At 53.1% G+C, this 26,667-nt stretch overlaps 8 protein-coding genes across 8 annotated transcripts; 6 read left to right on the top strand and 2 right to left on the bottom strand.

The window, feature by feature from the left end:
* Positions 1-225: 225 nt before the first annotated feature.
* On the bottom strand, positions 226-1,859 carry BDP81DRAFT_390839 (Bud-site selection protein; the record flags this gene model as incomplete). Its single annotated transcript, XM_060587461.1, has 2 exons — positions 226-1,602; positions 1,671-1,859. 2 exons carry the CDS (start codon positions 1,857-1,859, stop codon positions 226-228), a joined length of 1,566 nt encoding a protein of 521 aa, XP_060448693.1.
* A 380-nt stretch (positions 1,860-2,239) lies between these two features.
* Positions 2,240-3,752, top strand: BDP81DRAFT_158194 (short-chain dehydrogenase). Its single transcript, XM_060581979.1, has 2 exons — positions 2,240-3,067; positions 3,119-3,752. The coding sequence occupies exons 1-2, from the start codon at positions 2,506-2,508 to the stop codon at positions 3,334-3,336; spliced, it is 780 nt and encodes a 259-aa protein (XP_060448692.1). The 5' UTR covers positions 2,240-2,505; the 3' UTR covers positions 3,337-3,752.
* A 1-nt stretch (position 3,753) lies between these two features.
* On the top strand, positions 3,754-8,274 carry BDP81DRAFT_158188 (PAB-dependent poly(A)-specific ribonuclease subunit PAN2). Its single transcript, XM_060581978.1, has 12 exons — positions 3,754-3,997; positions 4,154-4,261; positions 4,316-4,491; positions 4,546-4,672; positions 4,723-5,309; positions 5,372-5,797; positions 5,848-6,098; positions 6,149-6,288; positions 6,339-6,455; positions 6,599-7,001; positions 7,050-7,263; positions 7,316-8,274. The coding sequence occupies exons 1-12, from the start codon at positions 3,977-3,979 to the stop codon at positions 8,163-8,165; spliced, it is 3,420 nt and encodes a 1,139-aa protein (XP_060448691.1). The 5' UTR covers positions 3,754-3,976; the 3' UTR covers positions 8,166-8,274.
* A 1,033-nt stretch (positions 8,275-9,307) lies between these two features.
* BDP81DRAFT_446466 (uncharacterized protein) lies at positions 9,308-11,987 on the top strand (the record flags this gene model as incomplete). Its single annotated transcript, XM_060592064.1, has 8 exons — positions 9,308-9,492; positions 9,574-9,683; positions 9,801-11,297; positions 11,630-11,647; positions 11,707-11,732; positions 11,809-11,812; positions 11,875-11,912; positions 11,964-11,987. The coding sequence occupies 8 exons, from the start codon at positions 9,308-9,310 to the stop codon at positions 11,985-11,987; spliced, it is 1,902 nt and encodes a 633-aa protein (XP_060448690.1).
* A 5,388-nt stretch (positions 11,988-17,375) lies between these two features.
* Positions 17,376-18,461, top strand: BDP81DRAFT_158131 (uncharacterized protein). The gene is made up of 2 exons (XM_060581977.1): positions 17,376-18,187; positions 18,241-18,461. Exons 1-2 carry the CDS (start codon positions 17,477-17,479, stop codon positions 18,277-18,279), a joined length of 750 nt encoding a protein of 249 aa, XP_060448689.1. The 5' UTR covers positions 17,376-17,476; the 3' UTR covers positions 18,280-18,461.
* Positions 18,462-20,229: 1,768 nt separating this feature from the next.
* On the top strand, positions 20,230-21,301 carry BDP81DRAFT_458318 (mitochondrial 2-oxoglutarate/malate carrier protein; the record flags this gene model as incomplete). Its single annotated transcript, XM_060593399.1, has 2 exons — positions 20,230-21,173; positions 21,253-21,301. The coding sequence occupies 2 exons, from the start codon at positions 20,230-20,232 to the stop codon at positions 21,299-21,301; spliced, it is 993 nt and encodes a 330-aa protein (XP_060448688.1).
* Positions 21,302-22,562: 1,261 nt separating this feature from the next.
* BDP81DRAFT_458317 (uncharacterized protein) lies at positions 22,563-24,416 on the bottom strand (the record flags this gene model as incomplete). The annotated part of the gene is made up of 1 exon (XM_060593398.1): positions 22,563-24,416. The coding sequence occupies one exon, from the start codon at positions 24,414-24,416 to the stop codon at positions 22,563-22,565; it is 1,854 nt and encodes a 617-aa protein (XP_060448687.1).
* Positions 24,417-25,337: 921 nt separating this feature from the next.
* On the top strand, positions 25,338-26,667 carry BDP81DRAFT_158108 (uncharacterized protein). Its single transcript, XM_060581975.1, has 3 exons — positions 25,338-25,548; positions 25,612-26,347; positions 26,400-26,667. Exons 1-3 carry the CDS (start codon positions 25,495-25,497, stop codon positions 26,483-26,485), a joined length of 876 nt encoding a protein of 291 aa, XP_060448686.1. The 5' UTR covers positions 25,338-25,494; the 3' UTR covers positions 26,486-26,667.

The following is a 26,667-nucleotide window of genomic DNA, read 5'->3' as shown; positions in this document are numbered from 1 at the left end:
GGTTTTTTCAACATCTTGCGGCGTTTTTACTGATCTCGAGCGATTTGGAGCACTTGCGGTGCTCAAACACGGCGAATTAGGGAGCCGATATGCGTTTTGCTTAATTTGAATCAGGGGGAGTACAGGAGATAGCTACCTCACTTACATACCTAGCCACATAGGCAGACAGCGAATGATAATTCACAGTTGATTTCAATTACCACTGGTATCCTCTACATCACAAACCTAGAAAGTAATCTTGGTACCCGCAAACGCAGCCGTAGTCTGCGCCTCCTTGGCCTTCTTCCTCGCCTCCCAACTAGGATGCAAAATCCCCTCATCATCCTTCTGAGGCGGCACCCTCGCCTTCTTCTTCTCCTCCACTCCTCTGCCGCCGCGATCTCTACCCTTACCGCCGGCCAACGGGTTCGAAACGCCCTTCTTCCAAGGCTTCCTCCCCCCATCCTCGTCACCGCCAACAGCACCCCTCTTCATATCCCACCCGCTATCCCTCGCGCCCGCCCTCTGCCCGTTGACCTGGCTCTTGACATGGTTCGCCGACGCGCCGTACTTTTTCTCCCAAATCGCCTGGCGCTGTTTCTGTCCCAGCCGCTTCTTGGGCGGCGCGAGGTCGAGGTCCGAAGCCTCGGACTCGGAGTTGGATATGTACCCTCCCATCAGCGAGGGTAAGAACGTCGTCTCGCCGGGTCGGCCTGTGGGTTTCTTGGCGCGCTTGACTTTCTTCTCTTGTTGGCTTGGCTTCGGTTCCGGTTCGGGGGAGAGGGAGACGTTGGCGGCGTTGATGCGGCGTTGGCGGTCTGATTCGTTGCCGCTGTCTTCCGCGTCGTCGTCCGCTGGGTTCGCCATTTCTTGGTCCTCGTCTTCATCTTCGTCTTCATCGTCGCTGTTACTCTCGTCGTCGGCGGTGTCCCCATCGGCGACTTCGCCCAGCAGAGCCTTGTATCTGGCCTTGAGGTCCTCGTCGGGACTCTCTTCTTCCGAGTCGGAGCCGCCGAGCATAGCCTCCATCTTGGACAGAGCCTTGTCCTCTTCTTCCTCGTCTGAGTCAACCTCCTCCTCCGCGACATCTGCATTCTTTCCGCCGTCCTCGGCGTCGCTGTCGGTCGGGATCTCATCGTCCATCTCGTCAAACGGGTTCGGCCCCTCCTCTGCCTCTACCTCCGCCTCCTTGGCTTTGGACTCGGCCTTGGGCTTGGCGGACACATCCTTTGCATCCATCAACTTCGACTTCTTCGATTCCCTAGGTTTGTTGTCGACGTCCTCCTCCTCCTCCTTCTTTGCTTGCTTCTTGCTCTCAGCGGCAGCGGGAGCAGCAGCAGCAGCAGCAGCATCCTTGTTCCCCCTCTTCTTCTTGTCCGGTATAGGCACGTTGAGAGCCAGACACACGCCCCGTACCGCCTTCTCAACGGCCTCCCGGACAGACGGGCGGTTAAACAGGCCGCTAGTGACATTATGCAGCGCCACCTTCTCCTCCTCTGAGAGTTCCGGCTTCGGCACGCCCTTCTTGATCGCTTCGGGGAGGGCAGGGCTTTCGGCGATCTGCTTGACCTTGAGGAGCGAGGAGTGCAGGTGGGCGTCGGCGGTTTGCAGGAGGTCGAGGGACTGTAGGGGCAATTGTCAGCGGGCGCAAATCTATGAATGCGATCCTTAGATGGAGAATAAACTCGTACCTTCAACACCAAAACCTCCCTCTCCAACCGTTTGACCTTGTCGGGTGTCGACTTGTCATCGCGCAAGCGTTTGCTGTACCGTTGACGCTCGAGTCCCTTTGCGCCTTTGATGGCTCTGAAAATCTCCTTCTTGTACTCGGCAAGCTTCGCCTCGATGTCGTCCTCGCGCGACCTCTTTCGTTTGACCATCTTGGCGGGTTGTCCTCGGCGGGTTGTCCCAAACGAAAATCGTGTATATTCAAACGTATTGCCTATCGCGGGTGTAAGATTATGTGCGGGCAATCGTCAAACCTCAAATGTTGGATCACGACAAAAAAAAATGTGGTTCAGCGACCTTGCTAGTGAAGATCTAATCGATAATAGCGGAACGCCTGCCGAGAGCAGTACGCACTACGGGCCGTGTTCTGTACAATACGATTGGTCATAATTGATAGCTGCCAATGTTCAAGGATTTGATTGGCCACAGCTGTTCCTTCAGCGCTCATGGATGACGTTCCTTCTTGGAGGGGCACTCTAAGCACCCCGCCGTTGCAGATAGCCCGTGGACTTGTGCTATTACAAATGAGTCTATACATCAGACCGTATAAGTCTCGTGTCCCGCGATTAATTTTAAGCTAGAACAATTTGGCAAATCTCTGCACTTGGAAAATTCGCAAAGTGTAAAATGGCTGATAACAAGGAAGACCTCGCTGCTCTCGGAGCTGGCAACCTCTTTGGTGTCAAGGGCATGGTTGCCGTTATCACTGGTGGTGGCTCAGGTGAGTCAATCCGACGATTGCTTCATGGCTAGTTTGCCTACCTCTTAAAGTGCTGACAAGTGGCAGGAATCGGTCTCATGATGGCCAAGGCCTTGGCAGCCAATGGCGCCGAAAAGGTCTACATCCTCGGTCGGCGCAAGGAGGTCCTAGAAGAAGCCGCCTCATCTGTGGGATCCAGCCTCATCCCTCTGGTCTGCGATGTCAGTGACAAGGACAGTCTGAAGGAGGCAACCGCAGCCATCGAGAAGGAAGCCGGCTTCGTCAATCTCCTCGTCTGCAATGCTGGTGTCGGCGGACCCCAAGTCAAGGCCCCTACCCCCGAGACAACGGCTGAGGAATGGGCTGAGCAGCACCTTGCCCATGACATGGCCGACTACACGCGAGTTTTCGATATCAATGTCACCTCTGTGTGGTACACCGCCATGGCTTTCGTGAAGCTTCTTGACCTCGGTAACAAAAAGGGAAACCTATCACAAAGCTCTCAGGTCGTCTCGACAAGCTCCATTGCCGCCTTCAATAAGATCGCCCCCGGTGGCTGGGCGTACGGTCAGTCCAAGGCGGCCGCGACGTTGGTTATCAAGCAACTGTCAAGTAACCTGCCCCGTTGGAATATCAGAGCTAATTGCATTGCCCCTGGCTGTAAGTCTTCCTGCACCAACAATATGCAGATCCAGACTGACGCCCCTTCAGTATTCCCGAGCGAAATGTCGGCTCCCATTGCCAAGCTTTACGCCGAGGACGGCAGTGTCCCCAAGGAAATGGTGCCTCTTCAGAGGATGGGTGATTCGCAAGACATGGCTGGCGTCATGTTGTACCTTGCTTCGAGAGCTGGTGCGTATTGTAACGGTGCAGTGATTACCGTGGACGGGGGTAGACTTGGAAACTTCCCTACGACTTGGCATGCTTAGACACCCCATCATCTCCACGCGCGGTCCAGCTTGGAGCTTTGCCATGCGAATTCTGAGACAGCATCGCTGTTGAGCTGAGCTGGTTGTCTGTGCTGCTATTAGAGCGCTGTTCACTTATGCTTTTGAACGCTGCTCCGTGGCGCTATGTTGTAGGTAACAGAGGTGGGAATATTTATAGAATGTGAACCTGACAGCGAAGACCCACGAGTCGGTGAACATCGGTGAGAGTTGGAGTGGGGTGTGTCTCACCTGGACCCAGTTCCGGAAATACGCCGGCTAGCGTCGTCACCTCAAGAGCCCAGAAGCTAAGGAGAGGAGGGGAAGAGAAAGCGCAGAGAAGTCGGAAAAGAAGCCCAACCAGCATCCCCCACATTCTCTTCCCTGCCCTGTCCGGCTCATGCAAGTGGCCTAGCTTTCGGGCGCGCGACACCTTGTCTCTGCCCGCTTGCCCCAAGGCTCAAGCTGCGCGAAGCTCCGGCGTCGTCGCGATCCGAGTTCTGTGAGGTGCTCTGCCCTTTTTGTGCGACAAACATTTGTTGTTCTGTACCACTCGACTGCGACCTATTTATCGCCCATCCTCTGTCGTCGTTCCTTTTGTTCCCATTACTATGGTCATTTGGGCAAGGAAACGCAGACCAAAATGGACGGAGACTGGGACGAGGTAAGTCGAAGTCCGAGGCCACCCCTCAGCGCCCATTGCGACGCACCTTCGTCGCAGCTATGCGCTTTGCCTCACCTTGCGGTCAGCTTAGCTTGCGAAGCTCGCGCGTCGCCTCTGATAGCCATACCCTTGACTTACCGTTCTCATGATCGATAGGTTGCTCGCATCCCCTTTCCGCCTCCGGGCATCCACGCCGCAGCGACGCCCGTGTCGACCATGACCTTTGACACGGCTCAAGAGCTGCTGTGGACAGGAAACGACTATGTACGAGCCATTGGATCCGATTCCCACCGAGGGGAAAGACTGACAATGTTCTAGGGCCGCGTCACGTCGTTCTACCGCAGCGAGCTTCAACGCTATACGTCCTTCAAGGCTCATACCTCATCCGATGGCCCGGTTAGACAAATACTCGTCAACGACAAGGGCGTCGTGGTACTGGGATCCCGAGATATCCATATGGCTTCGCGGAAAGGCCCGCCGATATGGCATATAAGGTGCGGAAGCACAAACCCGAACCATTGGAAATCTGCCTGACATTAGAAACGCAGACACGATGATATGAAAGACTTACGATGCATGAGCTTTACGTCCAAAGGGACGTCTGAAATTCTGGTTGCCGGGTTCCAGGACACCATGTTTGTGATCGACCTCGCTAAGGGAGAGGTGGTCAAGCAGGTCCGTTTGATGGCGACAGTATGATGAGGACGCCTTGCTGATGAACCCAGGTTCCGACCGCGTACTCCTACAAAGTTATGAAAAAGAGCAGATATATCTGCGCTGCCACAGAAACCGGCACAGTCAACCTGATCGATGCGGCCAACTTCTCCGTCGTTAAGAGCTGGAACGCCCACTCCGCCTTGATCAGCGATATGGATGCTCAGCATGACTTCATCGTCACTTGCGGTTACTCGCTGCGACAGGGGCGAGATTACATGCTTGATCCATTCTTGAATGTGTTTGACATCAAGAAAATGTCGTCCATGTCGCCGATTCCGTTTCCTGCGGGGGCTGCCTTTGTCAGAATGCACCCAAGAATGTCGACGACTAGTATTGTCATGTCCACGAGCGGTCAAATGCACGTTGTTGACCTGATGAATCCGAACACTAGTAATGTGCGGCAAACAAACACAATGAACTACTTGACCATGTTCGAAATCGCCCCATCCGGCGAAGCCGTGGCTCTGGTAGATGCGGATCACAACATACACATCTGGGGTTCCCCTTCGAAACTCCGCTTCGTTGATTTCGCGTCGCAGACCGAGTTCGCAACTCCGGAAGAGCCTCTGCCTACGATAGAGTGGACTGCCGATACGTTAGTAACGCCTTTCTCTGCTTATTCTGTGACAAGTATCAGGATGACTGACCTATTCCTAGTCCTCTCAACTCTATTGGTATGCCGCATTATCGTGAGGCGTTGCTGTCCGCTTGGCCAGATCTTCTGTCCGATGTTGGGGCTCCTCCGACCAAGCTTGAACCACAATTTGTTGCGGGCCTCAAACAGTCCGAATTCGGTCAATACGGACGGAATACACGGGGTCTTCGAAGGAACCAAGTTGAGGATACTCGCAACTTGGACAGAGGAAACGCTTCGGGAATCCTTGCGCCAAAATTCCTCAGCGAAAAGGCTAGAGAGTTTGCTATGACTCCAGTTGGAAATGCAAGTGGCGACGAAAAGGTTGACGATGTTGCTCACTCCCTGATGCAAATGGAAATCGACCCCACCAAACAGGAGTGCCATCCGATGTACCGCAATGTTGAGATTAAGTACAGCAAGTTTGGTGTTGACGACTTTGACTTTGGGTATGTCAGTTCATTTTGCAGAAACGGGTTTGCTTGCTGACCTTGTCCAGATTCTACAACAGAACACAGTACTCTGGACTCGAGATCCATATCGCCAACTCCTACGCCAACTCTCTGCTGCAAGTCATGAACTTTACGCCTCTAATTCGAAACATGGCTCTCCAACACGCGGCCACTGCGTGTGTTGCCGATACTTGTCTGTTGTGCGAGTTGGGTTTCTTGTTCGACATGCTCCAGAAGGCCGAAGGTTCCATCTGTCAAGCGACCAACATGCTGAAGACTCTCAGCCACCACCCCCAAGGTCTGTGGTCCAAATGCTTGAGTTTGCAGCGAAGACTGACTGCTACGTAGCCCCATCTCTTGGACTCCTTGAAGAAGATCCACATGGCTCTACTTTGACGGTGATGCTGCAGGGACTGACGAGATTCCTTTTGGAAAAGATTGTCCAGGACTATCGTTCCATCCCGCCTGGCTCGAATATGATGGAGCAGGTTCGTTTAGGGCACGTTAGACAATGTTGCAATTAGCTGACCGTCTCTAGATACTCGCGACTTCCGCAACAAGTTCAATTAGGTGCATTAACTGCAGATCCGAGTATACTCGTCCTGGATCGACTTTTGTCAACGATCTGATGTACCCGCAACCAGCAGGGACAGGGGTAAGTCCAAGCTAGTGTGACTATTTTTCGTGTTCTTAAATCTTTGGTTGTCGTGATTCGCAGATGGCCAGCGTCGCCAACTCCTTCGCTCCTAGTTTTTGGCTGAGACATTTCCTTCCTGTTCAAACGCTAATTGCTCACAGAAGAACGCCAACCGGACTCAGAAAGCGTCGAAAGTGACATTTTCACAAATACTGAAGTCAAGTGTCGAAAGGGAAACAACGTCAAAGGGTTGGTGTAGTCGATGCCAGCGATATCAGACTATCGCAACTCGCAAGACCATTCACAATATCCCCGCCGTCTTCATGCTGAATACAGCAATCGGAAACTCGGAGCAAAGGCGTTATTGGTCGACACCTGGATTCCTCCCGGAAGAAATTGGCGTCATAGTAGACCACGGCCAATTCTTCTGTTACGAAGGAGAGGATCTGAAGCTCCACCTGCAGCGCGGTATCCACAACATAACTGTGTATTCGCTGGTGGGTATGGCCATGAACATCGACCCAGGTCCGGGTCAAAAACCTCATCTGGTTGCAATGGCCAACGGTATGTGATCCTTGCTGTTTGTAGAGTGACGATGCTGACAAAATAAAGTTGCCCATGCGCAGCCAACCGCCCCGGCTACTAGTCAATGGCATCTGTTCAATGACTTCCTAGTCCGGTCTGTGAGCACCGAAGAAGCCCTTTCGTTCCACCCGCCCTGGAAGACGCCTTCGGTAATCGCTTTTCAAGTTAAGGAGGCAAACAACAAGATCGATATGGACTGGAAGAAGAACATTGATACCTCTCTTCTCTACGAGGATAACAAGTTGGTTCCCTTATCGAAAGTGCTGTTATAGGTGGCTTGCTGACCCATTAAGCCCTCACAATGATGGAAAGACATATCGAGCGCTCGATTCGGCGAGTGAAAGGCCCGGACCGGAGAGCATCGTCGCTTTAGACACAGAGTTCGTCGCCGTCCGTCAGCCTGAAATCGAGATGAACTCCGACGGCGAAAGAGAGACGATTCGGCCAATCGTGTACGCCCTCGCAAGAGCCTCCGTCGTTCGCGGACAAGGAGAAGACGAAGGCCTACCGTTCATCGACGACTATATCTCGATTAGAGAACCCATTGTTGATTACCTGACATCATACTCGGGTATTACTCACGATGATCTGGATCCCCGCATTTCCAAGCACAATCTCGTGCCCCTGAAGGTTGCCTACAAGAAACTTTGGATTTTGCTGAACCTGGGCTGCAAGTTCCTCGGTCACGGCCTCAAGCAGGATTTCAGAGTGATCAACATCCACATACCGAAGTCCCAAGTCATCGACACGATCGATCTGTTCTTCTTGAAATCTCGCCTGCGGAAGCTCTCGCTGGCTTTCTTGGCGTGGTACTTGCTGAAAGAAGATATCCAGCTAGAGACTCACGACTCGATCGAGGATGCCCGGACAGCATTGAAGCTATATCGAAAGTATTTGGAGTTCGAGGATGCTGGTATCCTGGAACCGATGCTTCAGGATATCTATCGGGGCGGACGGGACGTCAACTTCCGGCCGCCTGCTAGGAGCGGACAGGCCGCTGATGTCCAAAGGACAGATACGCCTCCTCCCCTACCCAAAGAGGCTCCTACTACACCGGGCGCTCCGGGAGCTGGGACTTCGGCGAGTGGCGGTTTCGGGGCGGGCTCGACATGGACACCGGGTAAGGGCTCGCCGCTTCGATGAGGTGGTTGACACAACGCCGGGGACTCGTTGGTGGTAGAGTTCAGACGATGCTTCTTTCAGTTGAGTTAGAGAGTAGTATCAATATAACAGCAGGTCTTCTTACTCGTCGATAATCTTCCCGTTGATTGTGCTTCTCGTCCAATATGGCGGTGTTTTGTTCCTATTCGTCAGGCTAGTGCCACAAAAGATCGTTCATCGATCCCAGGTGATGGCCCATCGTTTACAAAGAATCGAGGACCAATCTTACAAAGTTTGAAGCCAGGGGAGCTACGCGCTGTGCCATGAGGAGGTGGGTGGCAGGCTCGACTTGAATGCTGGGGAAGGCGTCGCCGCTACAATGAGCAACTGCGATGTCGCGGCGCAAGGAAATGAGCTCAAATTACATCACAAGGAAGCAGGCAGTCTCAAGAGTACTTTGCGATAAATTTAGTATGCATCTTGGTGCGCGCTGCGATATCCCGCGATGATCTATCCCGACGAAGGATGGCATCCCCTGGCCCAAAGCGACCTATTCCCTCGGCCACCTCAACCGCATGGCATTGCGCGAGCATTCTCAGCCATCAAAATGATCTTCTCGACCTGATACATCTTTTGAAACTATATTTACGACGGCAACTCGTCTGCGCGGCGAGCATTCGATGCCAGAAGCCAGAAATCAACGATTCTCGGCCAGCCCACGACGTTCCTCGACTTACAACCGCCAATTACACCCTCGACGCGGTATTCCTCGCCACAACACACCTATCTCACCGGGAAAATTCGCACATAGGTTCAGATAGACATAATAAACATAATGGTACGGTTTTCATCTCTTCATATTGGGTTGCGCCTCCGTCATCCCATCTGTTGTACGATTTTCCTTCCATCTGGATGTCCAGACGCGCCACCCCGATTAGGCCTAGCGGTCACTCAAGATCGTGCGCTACACCGCATTAGGCCTAGACTTCAGCCCTACAAGTGTACTTTGCCCCCACCCCCTCGGGGGGTGAATTATTTCAGCCAATGAGGTGTTACTGATCTGGGCGCACCGTCCATCTACTTGTACCCTTCCTCCTCGAACCGCCCCCAATCTTCCTTCTTCCTTTCCCCTCTTCACGGTTTGATCGTCTGATGCTCTAGCTTGCTTGCTCTAGCTTGCTACGATGTCTTCTCTCTGCTTCTCCCCTGCTTCGGCTGCAGCCCGCCCGTCTGAGACCGGTCCGCAGTCCAGGGTTCAAGTCCCTGCCCCCGTCAACGCCAGCACCCTCGTGGCCTCGCTCGGTTCCTTCCTCCGCCGTGTCCCCCGCCTCCTCGCAGCCGCCGTCACAAGCGCTGTCCGCCCGATCCTGTAAGTCATCTCATCGTTCTCTCTACATCTTGAGTCTCAATGGGCCTTTTAGCTTCATGATAGCTAACCAGTCTTCTCTAGCCGGTACATCGGTACCCCGACACCCCCCGCGATGCTTGCCTGTAGCTCGTCTCCTCGTCAGCCCCAGACTGGAGCTACTCGGCCCTCGATCACGGTGTCGTCCTCTCTTGGTAAGTCCCCTTCTGGGGGCTTTTGTTCTCTGTTTACGCAGCCCGTCGTGCACGTTTGCACTCCTCCTCCCCGTGGCGATCCGCATGGTTGGACCCTGAGTATGTCCCATTACTTAGGGCCGGAATCCCGGATCAGTCCTTCGGTCGGTTCTCCTTCGCCTTCGGTTGCTTCTGCGGTTTCGGCTCCTGTTGGACGTGTCTGCACTCCTCCCGGTCGATCCCCGCATGGCTTCACTCTGACGATGGCCCATTACTTGGCTCCAGAGTCCAGGGTCAGTCCTCTGCCTTTGGTTGGTTCCCCGTCTTTGGATAGGTCTTCCTTGCCTTCGGTTGGATCTATGGTTACGGCGCCTGTTGGTCCTGTTTGCACCCCTCCCCGTTTGTCCCCGCGTGCCTTTACTCTCAGTATGTCCCATTACTTTGAGTCGGTTCCCCGGATTAGTCCTTCATCTTCGGTACGCTCTGCTTCTTCTGGTTCTTCAGGATCTGGTTCGGTTTCCGTTTCCAACCTGGAGGATCCTTTTGTGGACGCCTCTGCCCCTGATCTGGATTCACCAATCCATCCTTTGGTTTCGCCCGTTCCTCGTCCTAACTTTGAACAGTTGATGGCCCTTGCCGACTGGCAGATTGATCAGGCCCGCGCCTACACTGCCACTTACACCGCTAAGCGTCAAGCTGCGTCCGTCGCTGTTCCCGCTCCCAGGATCCCGGAGCCAAGGACCCCAGAGCCGAGGACCCCAGAGTCGAGGATCCTGAAGCCCGAGAACCTGGAGCCCCCGACGCTTTCTCCCATGACTTGCTCGCCTTCCGCGGATGCCTCTCCTGAGGAATCTGGCTCGCTGTTCCGTGACCCGGTTGGACCGCCTTGTACCCCGCCGCCGTGTACTCCTCCTCCTCGTGAGATGGATACTCTCGACCGCAGCGTTGAACGGCAACGGATCCGGGCCCGCGAGCTCAGCGCAGAGGCCAAGGCCAAGTTTGCGCAGATCCGGTCTCTCCTGGTGCACTGGCCTGCTCCCAAGCCGCGGTACGCGCCCTCTTACGACTATAGCACGGACTCGCCTACGCCGCACACCATTTCGAACTGGGACTCGACCCTGGAAGAGGATCGGATTTCGGAATACTCCTGGACCCAAGGCGCCTTCCCTGTCGTCTCTCCTCAGCCCCCTGGGGCTCTGGCAGAGTGGGATTCGCCGGCCGCTTGTCCTGGATACTCTGGGTCTCCTGTCGCATCTTCCTCTGGTTCCGTTGGCTCAGCTGGTTCCGCTGGCTCATCTGGTTCCCCTGGATCATCTGGATCTTCTGGATCTTCTGGATCGTCTGGTTCTTCCGGCACTCATGGTTCCTCTGGTTCCACTGGCTTCTCTGGATCTGGTGGCTCTTTTGGATACTGTGCGTTTCCCGGGTCTACTGGATCTTTCGGAACCTCCAGCTTTTTTGGGTCTCCCGGATGCCCTGGTTCCCTCGAGGAGTCTGGACCCATCTCTTCCTTGCTAGAGCTTTATGGTCCCCTGTCGCCTGCGCCTAGTCCTATGCCTGTTCCTGTGCCCGCTCCCGAGTCTGAGTTTGACCTGGTCACGACCAAGATCAAGGGTGCCAAGGGAATCACCCTCAGTATCACCCGCCGAGTTCCTCGGGTTAGGTATTGAGCCATAGGTCCTTTCTGGCTCCTGGTTCCTGGTTTCCGTTCTGGTCTTGGTTTGGTTTGTCGTTTTTGCTTCTTCCCTTTTGGCTCTTGGAGCCGTTGAGGGATCTTGTTTTGTGCTTTGTTCTGCTTTCTGTTTTTGCTCTCTCCCCCACTCTCGTTTGCCCCCCCTTTTTGGTCAGCTAACTGTGATAGGTCCCCCGTCCGGGAGGGTCATTGTACTCCCGCTCTCATGATCTCACTTTCTATCTATCTATCTATCTATCTATCTGCTATCTATCTCAATATGCCTGCTACATAGAACATGCTAATAATATCTGTAAGTCCTCCCTAACCCCAAACTGTATCAGCCGACTAACTTTGAGTACACAATAACAGATCCAAACACCAAATCCGGTAACCTGGTAAGCTATTATTTCTCCTCTTCCACCATTAGCTTCAACTGATTTCCCTTCATTGGCACACTGCCGTACTGATCAGCATAGTAAGCCTTTGATCCTTCTCTGTTCCTATGAGCTTTGACTAACTCCTAACAATATTCTACAGGTACCATCGGACTCGTCCAAATGAAGTCGGACAACATGGTAAGTCATTCATTCCTTTCTATTTCTGTAACGGTGACTAATTTCCAGTAGACTCCGACACCTTTCGCGGTATGAGCCAAACACATAATGTAAGCACACCCCTTTTCACCACTTCTTAACATCGTTGGCTAATGCAATCGACATATCCATCATCAGGGATTGTCTTCACTCACCATAATTTCACTGTACTTGACTCCGGGACTTTGAAATTCTTGTGTACTTACCAAGGTATGTGATAGATCCTCCGCCGGCTGCTCTTACCTCTCCTCTGCCTGTCCCTGCTGCACTGTCCCATCCAAGCTACTCTCGTGACACGTTCTAGCCAGACCTTTAAGTGCAACTTGATGTTTGAAATTACAGAGATCACCACAATCCATGACTATGCCTTTCGGTAACAACACTAGGTCTGCCTGTCCTCCCTGGACCTTGAAGTATGAAGTAAGGCTACGGACATCGGGCTTCATTCGTGACTATGCAGTGGCGCTGGCCTCGAGTGCAAACAAATTCTGAATCATTTTGCTATCGACTAGAGATGTTCTTCTCGACAGCCCTGCGAGCTGCTTCTGTCGGATTGCATCGTCGGCGCCATTATGACCTCCGATCTTGTCGTAGAATCACGGTGTGACCAGTGCTCTACGCGCCGTCATAGCCGACGGCGGATAATAGCGAGGTCCATGCTACATGTAGACACGCCATTTTAGTGGGATCTAGTGTCTATGATGGCGTGGAATCGAGCGAGTCCAAGATGAGATACGTTGCTACTGGTGCTCATTACCTGGCAGGCTTTCCGGTTCACTGGCTTCAGGTTGCGAAGAAGTAAGCCGGTGATTGCAAGATGATATCTCGGCCCGCTCGTTCTCCAGTCTTCCATGACGTGTAGCCTGCCCTTGGACTTTTCGAGACAGAGATTGCGTATTGCGGGTTATGGAGTCCCCCGTGTTCGTTGTGTTAGAGCCTCGGGGAACAAATCTCACTCCGGTTTCCAGGCCAGCCATGTGGCAATTTGGATAGACATGGTGCGGTATCTACGTTGAGCATGTGAGCGTGCAAAGATGACGTCCCAATCCATCGATCGTCGTGAACTGTAGCGCCATGTTGCGTCTCTTTGATTGGATTTCGTTTTCCTTGAACGACGAGCTACATGTAGGCATGCCTAGTACTTGGGATACTTTAAATAGTCCTTGGGACCAGCTCTGCACCGTTCATACATACGTCCCATGCCAAAAGATTACATGATCAAGATAGCTACTCTGTGTGACTTAAGTTGTTCTGTTGAAACACAGTGCTGTAAGTGATGCAGTGCCTGGCACTTTACTCTTGAGAAAATGTGGAAAATCACACGTACAACAATCCCGAAATTACCCAAATCAGAGCAGTACAGTCAAATAGGTAGAGTCAAAGATATGATGTTGTAAGAAAAGCATATCATCGACCTTGGTCATCAAATGTTGTCATAAAGTCTAATCGACACTTTGCCGAGCCAAGCTGCCGTAGTACAGAAAAGCCTCAACATGAACATGGCCATCCCGGGCTGCCTCCCAATCGAAGGAAGCAGTGAGCAGCGAGCCGCAAGAAGCGATGGCATCACAACATAGCCGAGCCATGAACCGTGAATGATGAGGCCCGGGGGCTAGGCTATGTTCTATTTCACATTTGAGGCCCCCCACTTCCCTTTCCGGGTCTGGAAAAGCCCGCATCTCTCGAGGACCTAGATTATGGATGGGCTTCTAGAGCCTCAAGCCGAGATGGTGAGGATGAGCGAGGGTTTTCGGCTTAAGGTACGGGAGCGGCCGGGTTGTGACGGGTGTGGGGGTCCATCTATTGGGTGAGACGGTGAGCACGACAGGCACCATGGTGACTGGTCTAAGTAGAGTAGCAAACAAGGGAGAGACGAAGTCCAGGTTGGGTTCGATTGGCGATGCCTGAGCTGGGCGCCAGCGTGTCATCCCACGTTTCCAAGAAGCTGATTTGCCAGGGGGTTAGTTGACGATACTGTGATTCCATGAATGTGAGCTCTGCGATAACCGAGCTGAAGTGCCACCCCGGCTTCTCAGGGTCGAGTAGCCGGAAAACGGAACATCTCTTTTGGAACGTTTTGAGCTATTGGCGTATGGATACGTAGTGCGGCTCATCAAACATGCAGTTCAATCATGTCAAACCAGGGGTCCGAGACAGGTTGTGTACGAATAGACAAGCAAGCGGTCAGCAGTATCGGAACTACGCCCGGTGGATGGGTCCTATCGTGCATCCCATCCTCCTTCTTCTTGGGTTTGGCGTTTCCGGACCGGGGATCGTGAGCTCGGATTCACTCGGGACGAATTCCGGCAAGTGGAAGGAGTCGCTGGTAACGAGCAGAGAGGAACTGAGAGAGTGGGATAGGTTTGTTTTTCCACCAGTGCCGTGGCGGGTTACCGAGCTTTCGGGAATAACACCAGGATGGCGCACGGGCGTCTGGAAGCCAAATTAGACCCTGGAAGACCAAGGATACGCAAGTGAGGATGTGAAGCTATCTCGCGTCTTCGCTTTTACGGCGAAAATGTTGAAGACGCCGATATGAGCAAAGAGAGAGGCTTTTTTTGCGTTGTTTTCTTGCCAACAATGCAATCTGATTCGTGTTTGTTCTAGGGGATCTTCCCTCATGTCTTGAACCGCGACTTTCCGTTGCGGCATCGGCACATTTCGATTAACGTTGTTGGACAGCCATAGCCGAATGATCGTGGATGGACACGATAGGCAGGATAGAGTTTGGAGGTTCTGCCAGCTTGCAAGGGATGGCTGGCCCAAGGCGTTGGCATGGCTGCGTCGTCCGTATCGTCCGGCGGTTGAGGGCCGAGGGTGGCTCGCCGACGCGGACGATCCCGCTTCGTTGGGACCAGATTGGATGCTGCAGGGCTGCGGTGGCTCAACAGCTTCACATGTCTTCAACTCGAGCTCGAGCAGATAGATGTGGGAGATGATACGGGAATAAGGCCTTTGGGGTCGAAGCAGCCTAGCAGAGTTAGCACTCACTACCCTAAGCTGAGTGCCTGACCGCCAAAGAGACAACAAGTCCAATGTTTGAGCGAGCTCAATGGTTCCCAATTCCAACAAGATGCCTCTCGGTGAGACATGGCGGGCTGAATGGGAATCGGCGTGACCCCAACGGACGGATCCAACGGGGCTCAGGGCATTTGGGCCTCATTTCGGTGAGGCAAGGTGAGTCGAGGGGCAGTGGCTGAGGTGTGAGACCAATCATGTTGCTCGACCAAGCTGTGACGAAATTAGACGATCTGAGTGGATAGCTGTGGTGCATAAGATACGGGGGCAGCATATCCGTATCCGTACTCCGTAGAGGCTATTCGAGGTCAGCCAGTCCTGAGAGCTGGAATCAAAATCATTCGCGGGACAGCTCTCTCCTCGCACGAGAATCCCGGCGCCAAAAGCGCTTGTTTGGCGAGCACAGGGGAGCGAAACCAGCTACGTCACCCAAGGTGCCTGTCTGTCTCCCGGGGGAAGAACCCCACTTGCTTCCTTTCCTGGAAGTAAGGTAAACCATATGGCAAGAGAGAATAAGGTGACATAAAGGAAACCACGACTGTATGGTCTTGACCAGAATTGAGAACGTGATACGGCAGCCTGTAAAGCCAACCAGGTCAAAATGAAAATTGGCAAGTACTGTAGGTATAGGCGTACCTTTTACTTATAACTAAGGGATTATTTAATTGGCTATTATAAGGAAGTATATTATATAAGCGCCTACCGCTTTATCGTTCTACTTAAAATATAGTATTACAATTAACTATTTAACGCTTATTTTATATACTTAAAATATTTAATAAAAATTCTAAAACTTATACTTGATTAGTACTATAAGAGCTACGTACTTAAGAAGTTACATGGTAGTAAGAGGCTCAATGTTACGCCCGCCGCAACTTGTCACTGTAAGCGCGTAGCCACATAACGCAGAACAAGGGAAAATGATACGGAGTCATCATTATCGAAGCTTTTGCTTTGTGCCACAGTTGGTTGCCTTGACCTGCTCGTAACACTCAACCGAAGTACGTATCTACTCAGATACAACGCTTTGTACGCACGTACAGCCCGAACGTAAATACGCTTTACACATATATGTTAAAGCGCTGACAGGCACATATGCCCGTATAAACTTAATGCTCGGACTTAAGCATCACATGCGATTACATATAATTACATGTGATTACATGTGATTACATGTGATTATATATGATTACATGTGATATTTATATTATATATGGACTAGTTATACTTTCCTATCATATCATAGAATAATCATCAATACAATCGATTCTCTAATCATCTCAACTCGTATCTCAACTTATTTACCTTTTCCCTCTTTGCCTACCTCTAACCTCTTAGTTAATATATAATATGCTTACTTAATATGAATAATAATGCAAATAATAAGCTAAAATATTTATTTTTTTAATAAAATATTAATTATTATAAGAAATTTAAATATTAAGGTAATTATTAAAAGAGGCCCGTACTTAACCTTTTAATTAATTAGAGCCCATAGACTGGCTACGATTAATAATATCTCTACTATTAATTTTGTACCTACCGTTATTTTAGTAGAAAAATCCATTTTGACCTGGTTGGCTCTGTAGGCTGCCGTAACGTGACTGCTTGGTCTGGCCGTTTGAAGATGCCCGAGCAGGAGTTCATCAAGTGACCCAAGCTCTTATCGATACCCAGCACGTGTGCAATTACATAAGCGAGAGCTAGAGTGGATCAGCATGGTCATTGAACGTAGGAAGGCCAGTGCTTGTACACTACCCCGCATTCCTGCAGCAGGTGGCAGCAAGCAGTTCGCAGGCCAGTCCCAGACGAGAACAGCGCTCTCTTGCAAGCTGCAAATCCATCCCATCTGCCAGACGTCTTTATGCCCTTTTTTTTTTTTTTTTTTTTTTTTTTTGAATTCACTGCTCGATGCGATGGCGAGTGACCTTTACCCCAACTTTGAACAAGTACCTCGACTAAATGCAACGGCTTCATCGGCATCGTCGGGGCTTTCTCGTCTGCCCTCGGGAGGACGAAGGGAAAGCCAAACGAGCAGCCAAGGAAGCAAGGGATCTGTGTCGTCTATTGTCTTGATGCTGAAATGAAATGAATGGATACCAAAAACAGGGAACGGTATCAAACATAGTACACCACAGGAATCAGAACACGGCTACGAAACGCATGGCAAGCCGTTCAAATCCCATTTGGCTTGTTTCTTTCGCCGCTTCCATTCTCCACAAGAGCAATCGCCTCGGCCGCCACGCGCTGCATCATTTGCACGCCATCTATCAGCCATCTCTATTACCCTTGTCCGTGTTGACGCGGAGCAATCCAAGCCATCTAGAGAGGAACAACCAGCCTTCTCCGTCTCTGTTTGAGCACTCGGACATGGCTGTTGCTATCAATTTCACCTCACTCACACCGGCAAACCCCTGCCAGCCTGGTAACCCGAGGTCAGCCAACGATCGACACCCGTTTCATTGCTGTCGTGCCGTTATCCAAGCCCAGTCGAAGCCAGGCACTGTCTCACCCAGTCTTTGCCGCCGATGGATATTACTCTGTGCAAGCAAGGCCAGGCATGTCACAACTCGCAGACAGACACGGTCCAAGAACACTCGACTGCGCAAGGGGTTGCATTCTCCCACGGCGCAAACATAGCCGCCGCCTACCTTGAGCAGCTCGCTGTCGCAGTCGTTCGTCCCGCTCCAATCTGTTCAGATTGTCTGGAGATTTCCTCCCCTGATGGCGCCCATGGTGACGTTTTCCATGCCGTACCTCAACGTTCCCCTCTGCACCAAACATCCACCGATGTGCACGTCGTCCCGATGCCTCCATTCAGATTGCTCAGCTTCACAAGTTCCTGCAAGCACAAGGCAGGTCGCAGGATGTTCCCGAGATTCGAGCGATTCCCCAGGTATCCATCCATTCCACCCTGTAACCCGTCCCATCCTTCCATCCATCCACCCATCCATCTACAACTACACAGTACCTGGACAAGAACGGGCCAGCCACGCCCCCTCATTGCCTTCGACACGCTGATGGATGAGGTGTGCCGAAACCATTTAACCCCGCATCAGGACGGCACCAGACAGACGCGACAGACAATGCGCCTGGCTTCGCAACCACGGCCTCCCGTTAGTGAAATCCCCAAATCCTCATTGGCGCGTTACCTTCCCCAGCCAGGGACAACGCCGCTTGGATGGGAGGGTGGGAAGCTTTTTAGTCGTCCTTCTCGTCTTTGGGGCTTGGGGGGGCTGGCATGTCTCTCTCTCTCTCTCTCTCTCTCTCTCTGCTGGCTAATACGTCGTAGTCCAATGGTCGACTGACCGACCGACCGAACCGACTGTGACCCTGTGTGAGAACTGGCATACCGACAATGCCTTCGATGTACTGTGTCGGAAGGTACTTGTCTGGTCATCAACACCAAGTATCTCTCCTCCATGTCGTCTCGGACACCAGGATCAGCCAAGGTAGTATGTGGCACAAGGCATGTGTCTCTCTCATAAATATATCGACACCACTGCCTCGACTCCGCACGAGATGCCCATCTCTCACACCATCCATACTTTTTGTCTGTTCCGTACCAAGGTACTGCAATCATCGTCCTCGTCCATCCGTCCCGTTTGAGACGCAAAAGCTACATCTCGATCAAATTGGAAGCCTCGGTCCTCCTCCAAAAACACACACAGAAGCAAGGCTACTGCTGGAACTGATCAACGGCTTCCAATCCGCCTTCCTCTACTAGCCCAGCTGGGAGCAGCTACTGCCGAACCTTGATCGTCCCGAGAAGCACCTGACATCTTGAACCAAGCTACCGTCAACTCCCGAAGGAGCCATCCACGAGCAGAGAAGGAATTACTTGGTCTCGTCTCTACCGGCCCCCGCATCTTCACAAGCTTTGTGACTACCATACCATACCATTTACCTCTCTCACCGCAACTTGCTTATTTGCTTGCTTGTCCGGCTCATCTTTCTCTCGACTTTGGCTCTCTCTCTCTCCTCTGACCCCTCCAAAGCAAGCCATAAACCCAACCCCGCCCTGCTCTCCTCTTATTACAGCTTCAACGTTTCCCCAACGGCACGCGACCTCGAATCAAACATTGGTCTTTGTGCAGAGTCATTGCAACGCTTATTCGGCACTCTTAAAACCCTGTACCGACCGAAAGACGTCAAATCTTTAGCCGTAACGATAACCCATCCAACAAGACATCTCTTCTTCGTGTAAGTCAAAACGTTCGAGCCAACGTCTGTCCCTCTCAATGTGTCTCGAAAGCTTTCATTGGGGACGCGAGGCGTTCAACAAGGGCGTTCGAGCTAATCCCATCTCTCTTCTCCCATCCCCTCAACCCCATCCCCTCAACCCCACCCCCGCTGCGGCTTTGCTCTATGCAGTCGACCCGGCATTCCTCTACCAATCTACCCTACCTGGCTTTGCATAGTGTGCAAGTCCGAGACCCTTGTACATCTCCAGCCTGGAGCTCTACTAGCTCCAGCTCCAGCTCCAGCTCCAGTTCCAGCCAAAGTCGGCATCTTTCACTTGCGATCCACCTCATTCCGCCTTACACCAAGTCCACCATGCGTCTTACACTCCTCCGTCACTGGTCCAAATTATCTCCGGCCTAGTGCGGAACCCTACCCTTGACACTCACCGTCGTTTGAACCTCTCTTCCACTTACATGGGAAGCGGAACACCTTAACCACGGCTGCATCCACCCGGAGCTACCCCCCGTCCCTATCTTTTCCGATGACATACCCCCGCCCCCACCGCCTCACCATCCAGGCCGATGAGACCCGGGACCGTCACCTCGGTCACTGCCTCTAGTTCTGCCGGATGCCCAGCCCTTGTCTCGTTCTGCATCTACACCTACGCACTTGCACTACACCACTCATCTGCATACCCTGTCCAACGTGCGCCCGTTTCTGCATGTGGGACTTGCCATAGCCCAAATGTGGAATTGCGTCTTTGCGTCCGTCTCATGCTTTTGTTGGACCCCCACCGGATCTGGTTCTCCTTCGAACTGACCGGGGGTTGTGTCTTACCATTGGTATTTTGACAGGCACGGAAGAATGAGGGAGCTCTCTCTCTCATGCTATAAAGCTACCTGTGAAACCTCTTGGATCGAACGTTGGCTAACTAGTGTGCTCTCTCCTCCTCTTCGACAGCTTCCCTACCTCTCAATCTAGTCTCTTCGACTGTCTATCTACCCGAAGCGACTATCATACTCGACGACCTCTCCAACCTACTCCGAGTTGGAATTGTAGCATACTGTGATTCAGTCCTACCTATACACCCAACATCATGAGCTCTTCATCTATCAAGCAGGCAGCTGAGGCCGCACGAACTCGCACTTCAGAAGTTCTGAAGGGAGATGGTGCTGCCGTCGCTAATGACTTCCTCCACACTCCTATCATGAGGGCAGCGCTGCCCTTCATCAATGGCGGTATCAGCGGCATGGTAGCCACCTCTGTCATTCAACCCGTCGACATGATCAAGGTCCGCATCCAGCTCGCAGGCGAGGGTGTTGCCGGAGGACCCAAGCCCACACCATTGTCAGTCACCAGAGAAATTCTTGCCAGCGGAAAGGCCCTCGATCTCTACACCGGTCTGTCGGCCGGTCTCCTGCGCCAAGCTGTCTACACAACGGCCCGCTTGGGCTTATTTGACACCTTCATGGGCAAGCTCGGCCAACGGGCTAAGGAACAAGGAAACGCGATTGGCTTCAAGGAACGTGCCACCGCAGGTCTCGCAGCTGGAGGTCTCGCCGCCATGATTGGAAATCCTGCCGACCTTGCTCTCATCCGCATGCAGAGTGACGGACTGAAGCCCCTGGCCGAGCGCAAGAACTACAAGAGTGTCATCGACGCTCTCTCAAGCATTGCAAAGTCTGAAGGTGTCGCCGCTCTCTGGGCCGGTGCCGCCCCCACGGTTGTCCGTGCCATGGCCCTCAACTTTGGTCAGCTCGCCTTCTTCAGCGAGGCCAAGGTGCAGCTCAAGGAAAACACGCAGCTGTCCTCTCAAGTACAGACTCTCACCGCCAGCGCTATTGCCGGATTCTTCGCCAGTTTCTTCTCTCTGCCCTTCGACTTCGTCAAGACCCGTCTACAGAAGCAGTCCAAGGGTCCCGATGGCAAGCTTCCGTACAAGTCAATGGCCGACTGCTTCGCAAAGGTGGCTAAGCAGGAGGGCGTGATGCGCTTCTACCGCGGTTTCGGTACTTACTACGTCCGCATTGCTCCCCATGCGTAAGTGGACCATCTCAACCCCGTATGCCCGTGTTTTAGGTACCTTGTTTGTATGCTAACAATAGTGCGTTTCCAACAGAATGGTAACACTCATCGTTGCCGACTACCTTGGCCTCATCACCAAATAGACGGATTACGAGCAGCACGAACACGACTCTCATTCAACCACTGGCGCCCTCAAGTCGTCTCGGATACTTCTTCCGGTCGGAGTGCAGGAGTGCAGCAGAGCAAGCCCCCCCCCCCCCAACCCCGAACCAATTGGACATCGCATTCATTTGATTAGTCATTCCTCATGACCCGGCACTCTCGGTGTTATTGCAAGTTGGGGTTTCCAGGAGGTAAATAGTATTGCGTTTTGGGTTTATATCAATTTCTTGGACAGGGACACAAGACGAAGGAGAGGCATACAGACAGACGTACATAGCTCCGTCCGGCCGTTGTAAGGGCATTGACGGGTGTATGACCCCCCACGCTTTTAGGGGAATCGAATAAAGAAGAATTTCAGCCATACCTGACTGCATGTCTCTTGTGAATCTGTATGTGTGTGCCTGCGCATGTGAAACCTTTTTCTTTTTTTGGGAGCGGGTGGGGGTGAGGTCTGGTGGTGGTGGTGCTTGTGTGTTCCTCAACAGTGTCCATGTGAGCCACTGGCATGCTTTTGGTGAGATTTTGGTCTGAGCGGATCATTCAGTAGGTTGGTTTTATCTGAGCCAATCTACTAGACAAGGTGCTAAGAGAGACCTTTTAGCTGAGTCCCAATAGAGGCTGAGCCGCTGAGGTGTGCAGATTGTGTTATCTCTGGACCATGTGGTTTCACCGAGCTCACCGGTTGAGGTGTGTATATGTAGGTACATAAAGCATGTATGTATGTGGCTGGCCCCAACTCAACGCTCATGTCTGGGACATAGCCATTCATGTATGGCCGTTGAAGGATGCAAGTCAATCACAAATTAAAGGGTTCGGTTGAACCCTGAATGGAAGCCAAGGGGGAGGAACAAAATGTCTTTTGAAAATCAAAGCTTGGTGAATTATTAGGTCTTTGTATGTATGTGTATACCGCCATTCCCATGATTTCCATTTCGCCTGTTCCCTTTTTTCTCTTTTCCGCAAAGAAGGGAACTGATTTGCAGCGAACCTGATGCTTTTCAATGAAGCCACACCCCATCACAAATCCCCCCAACCCATGGTCCTGTCCAGGCCCCGTTGAAGACCGTTTGTAGTACGCCTTTGTCCGTTGTTAAAACACGCAACCCTCCTTCTCGTTTCCAATCGCTAGCCGCCTGCTTATCAACAATGGGAGGAATGGCCTGTTGGCCGGTCTGTTGACTTCCTCAATGTTCACGAGTCGGTCGGGATGAGATCCATATCCGCGTAGTCAGCCTGGTCAACCTACTCCTGGCTGGCGCTAAGGTCCGGATTCTTCTCCCACAGGTTGCGGAGGATCGCCGTGATACCCTCGTCTTCCTCTCCGCCCACTAGACTCGACCCACTGAGGCCCTGGACGCCCGTTCCCTCGTGCAAGGCCCGGCTGCTCTGATGGTCGTCGCCGTCGGCCTCGTAGCTAGATCCGGCCCCGTTGGTCCGGATAGAATAAGCGCGCGGGGTGACGGGTCTCCGAGTAGAGCCGGTGCCGCCCGATGCCGCAGCCAGAGCCGCCTCGTTCAAGCTCGAGTTGCGCATATGTTGCCCTCCCGGAGTGACGCCTCCCCGCACCGACGCAGCTTTGCCGTTGCCATTGGCGTTCCCGTTGCGCGGTATCCGCTGAGTCTTGTTCGCGCGGTTGACCTGCGCAAGGCGATCGAGCGAACGCACCACGGGGTTCTGGAAACGGCGGACGCTGAGATACTCCATCCCTGTCCGTTCCAGCTGCTTCGCGACGCGTGGGTCGCGGCTCGCGCCGCCATCGTAGCCAGGCCCGCCAATGCCGACCAGGGGACTCGCGCCCACTGCGCCCACGCCTCCTCCCACCGCCTGACCTGGCTCAATGACGGAGCTGGCGCGCTGCAGGTTGAGCTTCTGCTGCGTTCGCGACTTCTCGGCCGGCTGGGCGGAGCGCCTAGCTGACCGCGGCGCAAGCGCTGTACCGTCGGTGTCGCGGCCTTTGCGAGTCTCGAGAGCACTGTCGCCATCTTCATCGTCTGACAATGGCAGATCGCGGTGTCTTCCTTGGCGTCCGGATCCCGAGGACTGCGGCCGCCCTCGAGGGGGGTTTTCCTCCGACCGCAAGCTCGCCGGGCCAGGGGTTGGAAGCTGGTAGAAAGATCCTTCGCGCGCTGCGCCGGAGCTTCCCGCATTGACGAACCTCGAAATAAGCTCGTCGCCGGCGCTACCCGGTAAGGTGCTGACATTGTGGGAGTCGCCTAGGGTCGAGCCGCGGCCGATGGAATCGGGGGATGAGGAGTTGCCCCGCCGCGAGACGGACACTGTGTCTGCCGTCATCTTGGGAGGTGCGCCGTGGGAAGGGGTGCGTTGAAGTAATCTCGAGGTCAGATAGGCCTTGTGCTGTACGGTCTCGCGATCGGGTGTCGCTGGGACTAGAGGTGATGATTGCACCGCGGGAGTTTCTGCTCTGGAGTTATTCGCGGAGTTGCTGGCAGAGTTATTTGCGCTGCTGCTGCCGTCGTCGGGCTTCGCAGAAGCTTGTGTACTGGCTAGCGACCCTCGTCTTGATAGGTATGGTGAAGCGGATGTGCTGGCGTCAACCCATTCGTCGTCTTGGCCGTCGTTACCCAAGTCAAAGTGTACCTGTGACTTTTGCGACTTGACCTTGTTCACGGCTGGATTCGAGCTGGTTCTCTTGAGTTTCTCCACCGATTTGATCTTTGCGGGCTTATTGACTTCGCCGTGGGATTTATTCCGCCGTAAGCTCGTGGCGGAGGCGGTTTTGCTGAGGTTGGCAGAGGAGCTGTCGTGGGAAAGCTTCGCCTCGGATTGGACTCGGCGATGGCCAGCTGCGGAGGCGCGATTTCGATCGGGCGAAGGGGATGCTTGTCGGCGATTATTGTTCAGTTTTGAGGCAGTCGAGCCATGGTGTTTGTGTAATGCTTTGGAGGAAGGAACGCGTGCATGTAGCCGACCACCGCCGACAACGTGCTTCTGGGATTTCGACCGGTGCTGATGATGGTGGTCTCGGTGAGCCTGGTCGCTGTTTGTCGAATCGCTCTCCTGATGATTGAGAGGAGGGCGTCTTGATTGGCTGGGCGCCGAAGATTCATCACCGTCTCTGTCTTTGTCTCGAACCATGGTTGCTTATTCGACCCCCCTGGGGATACTTGACGAATAGGTACTATGTGGTGCCGTTGCAGCCAAGGTACAATGTCAAGGGTGTCGACAGGTTTTTGGGGGTGGTAGCAAGGCTTGTTCTCTGATGCGCGGGTGCGGTGCGGTGCGTTGCGTGGGCGTTCGGAGGACCGATGGATTGCGGTGGTGGCTGCCCGCGCTGCTGTTTCGATGAGGTAATGCCTCGAAAGCTACAGGGAGGGAGGGCACTGGAACTCTGGGAGCGCGGGATGCAATTGGGGGCCGATTGCGGCGAGAGATTGCGCAGTTAAAGGAATGACAATATGCGCCGCAGACGAGGAAAGCTGGAGGAGAGCCGTCTTGCAATCGAGGTGTGTTCGGAGTTCGGGTATCTGCGTCTGGATAGAAAAGATTGAAATATGCTGCGCTGTTCTCTCGGGGCAGGCAGGTTGCGAGGAGAAGTAGTGTAATGGAAAAGAGAGTGAAGAAGAGGAAAAGAGTCAGGTCGAAGTTCCCGTCCGGTTGTCTAAGGTACCCTTTGGCTAAATTACCTTAGACAAGGTACCCGAGACCATGGAAGGCACCACGATTTCCTCTCCACCGCTGGCTCCGGCGCTATTCAGGTCCATTATCGGCATGCGACGCCCGCTAACGTCCATCGTCAGCACCTGTGCGTGCTGCTTTTGGGTGCGCCTAGACCCGACTTCAACCGCTTCCCACCCCTGCATTCCACGATTCCTAAAAAATCCCACACTCAAGTCTGGGGGCTGCTGCGCTGCACGAATCAGACGCTCTGTGATTGGCCAACAGCTGGGATGACGCTGCAGTTGGTTCGCCCAGGATTCCCCATTATCTGCACGTGATCCCGCCGGATAAGCTTCTTGCCGCAAATGGACGGCATCCGTCACAGATCAACCATTCGCATGCCTCATCACTAGGTACGCTGTCTACATCCGCACCATCGCATTAATTCAACACCGTGACACCTTCAGTCGCATCCGATTGTACTTTGAATAACCCGAGTACCCGACAGCCATTTAACACTCGCAACCCGCGATAGACCTCTGCAGCAGCTGCCATCATGTCTGGCCAAATTGCAGCCTTGGAAGAGGACCGCAAACAGTATCAAGAGCAGGTACGCAATACCCCCCTCCTTCAGATCTAATGTCTGTCCCTTTTCTAACCTTTTCCTTTACAGCTCGATGTTGTTCTCGCCGGCCTCAAAGATGACCCCGAAAATGCCGAACTCAAGAATCTTCAGGCGGAGTTGAATGGCATGATTTCCCTCCTAAACGAGTCTCTTGCTGAGCTGCAGCCAAAGCAGGCGCCTAAGCCCGTACCCCAGAAAGCGCCCAGCCCACCGGAGCCCGAGAAGTGGTCCAAGGAGAACCATCCGGCCTTTAAGAAGGCTGCTCCCGCTCCCGAAGAGAAGGAAGAACCGCCCGTCACGTACCAGGTGAACGACACTGTCTCGGCGAAATGGGCATCGGGCGACAGAGGCTTCTATCCTGCTCGAATCACATCCATCACCGGCTCTTCAACAGACCCCGTCTACATTGTCAAGTTCAAGAGCTACGACAACACAGAAACCCTGCGAGCCAAGGACATCCGCCCCATCTCCAACAAGCGCAAGGCTGACGGAGCATCAGCGCCCGCATCTAACACCACACAACCGACCGCACGTCCGCCAGGCCCATCTAATGGTGTTGTTACATCTGCAGCAGCTAGCTTGTACCCAGAGCAACAAGCCAAGATTGAAGCAGAGAAGAATGCTGCCGATGGCGCCGCAAAGCCACCTAAAGCCAAGAAGATCAAGGCCACGAAAGAGTTGGAAAAGGGCAAATCCAAGTGGCAAGAGTTCAACACCAAGTCCAAGTTCGGAAAACATAAGAAGGACAGCATGTTCCGTACACCCGACGGCGTAGGCGGCCGAGGTACGTTGCTCTCGCCAAGCCAAATCTGAGGATGATGCTAACGTGGTCACAGTCGGTTTCACAGGCTCCGGACAAGCTATGCGGAAAGACACTGCTCGCAGTCGACACGTTTACCAACAGAACGACGAGCTTGACTAACTGCTGCTAGGGCGTAGGAATGCGGGAGGATCTTAAAGAAAGGAGGTTCAAGGCTTTGGCGTTCATGGTTCATGGGTGATTTGGCACTCTCGTTCCCTTCATGGTAAAGTGTCTTGTTTCCGCGTTACATAGGCTAACGGTTTGTACACATGTGTTTTACTCCCTCCAGACGACCATGGGAT

The sequence above is a fragment of the Colletotrichum phormii genome, assembly GCF_030913505.1.
Source record: "Colletotrichum phormii strain CBS 102054 chromosome Unknown BDP81scaffold_4, whole genome shotgun sequence".
In the NCBI taxonomy this organism is placed as follows: domain Eukaryota; kingdom Fungi; phylum Ascomycota; class Sordariomycetes; order Glomerellales; family Glomerellaceae; genus Colletotrichum; species Colletotrichum phormii.
The sequence above is the reverse complement of the archived record's forward strand: the minus strand, read 5'-3'. Positions and strand labels throughout refer to the sequence as shown.